Below are 4,952 nucleotides of genomic sequence, written 5' to 3' on the forward strand. Positions count from 1 at the left end.
CACAACTACCACTAAGCGTCCAGCCTACACTTCTAATAAATAGCCAATACACGTCTGCACTCGTGCGATCACGATCTGGTCATGGCCTATAGCCTTCTCCCTCCCCATCATCCTTAAATCCTCCATGCTAATACACCAACCTTGTCACATGATCGTTGTTGTCTTCCTACTCTCTCTTGACCCCTTGAGTTTAAGGGTGTTTTTGCATCTTATTGTTGAAAAGTGAAAAGAGAGTTAGACAAAACTTTACACAATGTTAGTACTAAATTTGTAAAAGTGGGTTTTGGAAGTTAACCGTAAGGATGGTGTCCAGTTGGTTTGAGTTTGGGCTCCAAAGGTCAAAAGTGTCTGGTGGTCTCAGTTCCAAATCCAAAAAGAAATAAAAATCCTCTAGGACAAGTTGTTCAAATTAATTTACATTAATGTGCAAAATGATCTTCCTTATATTATCCATACAATCATAAAATCGCTCAATTATCTGTTCCCTAAGTAGCCTCCTTCCTTGCTAGTTAACCGGATAGTGATGGAAAAAAAGAACAAGATGCATGAGTTGGATAATAGCTCAAAAGGTTGACGTTGTCAGGTAAAATGGATTATTTTTCTTTAGATGATCCAGGGACGTCAGGAGGGGTGGGGGCGCAATTACTGAAATAAAGTGGCAAAAAAACTCATCGAGATTATTGAAATGCTACTTTAAATAACGTTTTAAAAAAGTAGCACGAAAAATATGGCTTAATATGTATCTAATTTCTTTTCTTTTCAAGAATTTATTAAATAACAAATATAAATCTCATTTATTTATTAATAAATGTAAAAGAAAAAGCAAGGAATCCTTGCTGCTCATTCATTCATGATTCAACCCATTAGAAATGTAAATTTGTACAACATGGGCCCAAATAAATAAAAGAATACCCAAATAAAAACCAATAATATTCACACAATAAATCATAATACAAATTAAAATCCTACATTTATGTTGGAACGGTAATCGAATGAAAAAATATATAGCCTCAGTACGATGACACGGAACAGAGGCTTATCGACCTTCATTCATAGATGAAACCGATATAGAATTTCTTGAATAATCTACAGAACTAGAAATGGATTGTTTCGTATGATTAGTGAGCGTAGTAGTGGCATTAGTGGTCGTAAGTGCGGGTGAGGTGGTGGTGGTCCAAGGTCCTCCACGCCCTTGAAGCCCGGGCCTTCCCGGTTTGGGAAGGGTAAAAGAGTCATTTGACAGCATAAGATGAAGAGCGTTCATATCGGGCCTATCAGAAACCGTAGCTTGACAACATAACAACCCTAGTTGTATGCACATTGCTGCTTCACTAGGGTTACATGCATCAAGGCTTTCATCTACGAGCTCCAACTGCTTCCCTGTTTGGAATAGGTTCCATGTCTGTAACAAATCAGCAACAATTTACCAAATACTCCTTTCATTCCATAACAATTTCTCTTCTTTTAAATATAACACAAAACTCACTAAATCCCAACTGTCAGCATGAAAGATGGTAAGTTTGACCTTCAAAAAGTCAGCATGTATCTCTTTTTTATTTTTGATAAGGAGGGGGGAGACCCCTCCAGATCAAGAAAAAAACCCAAAAACGCAAGGCAAATACGCACTCGGGTGGGGGCGAACCACATCCACCAGAAAAAGCCAAGGAGCCCCGAGAGAGAAGGAATCAAGATGCAATAACCATGGGTGGTTTCTTTAAGATCAACTTACATAGGTCAAGAGATCTGACTTCTCGGAATCAAGATGCCGCTCTGTAACTCTTCGGCCGCTAACGATCTCCAACACTAGAATTCCAAAACTGAACACATCCGCTTTCACCGATAAATATCCATGGATTGCATACTCCGGAGCCATATATCCACTACAAGCAAAATAAAGAAAATTTAGAGCATATCCGACTGACTCTCCAAAATCAAGAAAGTAAGAGAGAGGTGATAAAGATTTCCAACTTTGGAATTCTTTTGGAATTTTTTACCTATGCTTCTTATTTTGGAGAAATTATAAAGAATCTGGTGGAGATGCTCTTACGGTTTGATGATGTAAATACTTTTCAATCAAGTTTCAAAAGATACTTACTGCGTACCCGAAATCCGTAACGTATTCAGATGTGTATCGTCACCCGGAAAAAGTCTTGCCAAACCAAAGTCCGAGATTTTCGGATTTAGTTTCTCATCCAACAAAATATTGCTTGCTTTAATGTCTCTATGAATGATCCTTATTGGGGCTTCTTCATGGAGGTAGAGAAGACCTCTCAAGACACCAATGATGATTTGAAATCTTTGCGTCCAATGCAACGATCGAGACTTTTCTTTATCTGGAGAGAAAATGGTAACCGTTCAAGTTTAAAACCTACGATACAAGCTTATACAGATGCTTAACTGATTGTTTCGTATAGAAATTACCGAAAAGAATGTAATCAAGGCTCTTATTTGGTAGATACTCGTATACAAGCATCTTTTCAGGTCCATCTACGCAGCATCCTAATAACATGACCAAGTTCCTGTGCTGAATTTTGAGTAACAATTTCACCTCATTCGTGAATTCCCGAACTCCTTGTCGTGAAGTAAGCGATAGCTTCTTGATCGCTACTTCTTGACCGTTAGGCAGCAAACCCTTCAAGAACAAGAAAAGGATTTGTAACTAGTTCAACATGACTTCTGAGTGTCAAACAAGTTGCATTTTAATATCAAATTAACAAGAAATCTCTCCATGTAGGAATGACTGATAACTGCATTAGACTAAAAAGGGTATAAGAATAGGCACGTCAAGGAGTCCACTTAGAGGTTCATCCCTATGGGCCATGTGTCCAATGTGGCATGAGGTGGTATGTTTGATTCATGTGCCCAAAGGGTACTCAGATGGGACTGGACTGGATTAGTTATGTATCTGGTGTTTGGTATGATTAGGACAGGACGGGATCGGACAAGTTGTCTTAAATTGCTCGGTTCCTTTATCAGATGCACTTAGCATATGCATCATGGACTAAATCGGGTGAAAGGTGCTAAACACCACCATAATGAAACTAAAAAACTTCAGAGCTTTCAAATTCACAAGTGAATTTCGGGGAACGGAAGGGGAAACGATTAATATCACAAAATTAGAAGGCGAATAGTTTCATTCCAATATCAAAATTGAAGTCAAATGTATCAACAACATAAGAGAAAAATATTGGGGATTTTATCCCCCTTTTTAGCCGACGTTGAATCGATGACCTACCCAAGTATCATAATCATTTAGAGCTCGGATTTCTAGCTCATTCTATTTTGATAGTTCGACCTTGGAATTTCTTTAAAGGTCGTAATGCCAGATGAATCATTATCACAGCGCATAGGGGGGAGGTATATCGTAAAATAGATTTTCGAATGGAGTAATAAAACTATAAAAAAAGACATTGTTTAGGCTGTGTTTGGTGCGACATTAGATAGGACAAGAACTCGCTGGCTCATGTTTGTTGCGACGCTGAACACGGAATGAACTGCGACAAAGCGGGACAGCGTGAGACAGAAAAGGCTTTTTTCTTGTTCCACCTAAATAGGTGGAACAAAAAGCGACAATGAATGAAACAGAAACTAAAATATTACTAACCCACCCTCGTTTGATATACAGCGACAATCAACTACCACCGTCTATCACCACCTCCCCAACCACCATCGGCCACCTACCACCACCGTCCATCGCCACTATCCCGTTGGCCACCTCCACCTTCTCTTCTATTACAACGACAAGTGGATTTTGGGGAACCGCGGGAGAACACGGTTATATCACAAAATTAGAAGGTAAATGCAGAATGAAATTACCTTGTAAACAGGACCAAACCCGCCATGACCGAGTTCGTTGGACTCAGAGAAGAAATTGGTGGCAGCTTGAAGAGTTGGAAGATCGAAAAACAAATCCCATGATTGATGACGATCATCGTCAGCATCTTCCAGCTCACCGGCGGCAGAGGTTGTTCTTCCACATCTCAGGCAAGCACGTAATCGGGAGCAGAGAAGACCCATGTTGTATGTAACACCATTAACGAACCAGAGGAAGCTCGAAGGTTGAAAAGTAGACAATCAAATAAAAATTGTTGACATGATCCACCATGACAGCCAAAACCATTGTACCTTATGCCTTTTTCGTCGTCCAGGTCAATAGGTCAATTTCATGTACCTGTTGAATGAGGGTCTAATTTCTGGATCAGAGTATTTCCACTTTATTATTATCATTATTTTATTTAGAGCAACCTACCCCTTTTATCACTGTCGTTTACTTTTCCTTCCTCTGTTTTAAAATTATAAAGTAAATTACAATTTTGGTCTTTGTGGTTTACACTCAACTACGATAAGTACGGTTAGCGTCCTTATGGTTTACATTTAACTTTAGAAATGGTCCCTATGTCTAAATCCGTTTGTTGAAGGACATTTTCGTCCTTTTTACTTCTTTATTTTTCCTTCAAATAAATTACAAAATATTATAGATATATATAACGCAAATCAAATGTAACATTTTCGAATGTGAGACCGATATAACCTAATGAAATTTAGTCATAATCGTAGATCAATCACATTTGTCCTCAACTGTTGGTTGTTTAAGTGTCTGGTGTTGATTAAGTTGCAGTTGGTTGTATCATTTAAGAGGGTTGCATTGATGAGCCTTATACATATATGGGGACCTTTTGAGAAACTATGAAATTGTTATAACCTTTGTAACACCAACAAGCCCAAAGCAATGGACTTGCCTAATAACTTCGGGTTCAACTTAAAATCATGGTGGAAGCTATTGGTAACCCACATATAAGACTCACAAATACCATTTGCTATTCATGTGGGACGAGTTGTTACTAGTTGAATCGGTTAGAATAAGTGTAGTGACTAGGGATGGGGGCCCGGAAAAATCATGCCGAAAAGGAGAGTTTGGAGAGGGATAGACGGGGAGAATCACACAGACAAGG

General features: G+C 38.8%; 1 protein-coding gene across 1 annotated transcript; it reads right to left on the reverse strand.

The window, feature by feature from the left end:
- Window positions 1-868: 868 nt before the first annotated feature.
- Window positions 869-4,116, reverse strand: LOC112525769 (cysteine-rich receptor-like protein kinase 10). The gene is made up of 5 exons (XM_025136031.1): window positions 3,817-4,116; window positions 2,422-2,632; window positions 2,096-2,333; window positions 1,730-1,880; window positions 869-1,402 (listed from the first exon to the last, which is right to left on the reverse strand). Exons 1-5 carry the CDS (start codon window positions 4,015-4,017, stop codon window positions 1,037-1,039), a joined length of 1,167 nt encoding a protein of 388 aa, XP_024991799.1. The 5' UTR covers window positions 4,018-4,116; the 3' UTR covers window positions 869-1,036.
- Between the last annotated feature and the right edge of the window lie 836 nt (window positions 4,117-4,952).

This window comes from Cynara cardunculus, assembly GCF_001531365.2.
Source record: "Cynara cardunculus var. scolymus isolate 2C chromosome LG 13, CcrdV1, whole genome shotgun sequence".
Taxonomy (NCBI): Eukaryota; Viridiplantae; Streptophyta; class Magnoliopsida; order Asterales; family Asteraceae; genus Cynara; species Cynara cardunculus.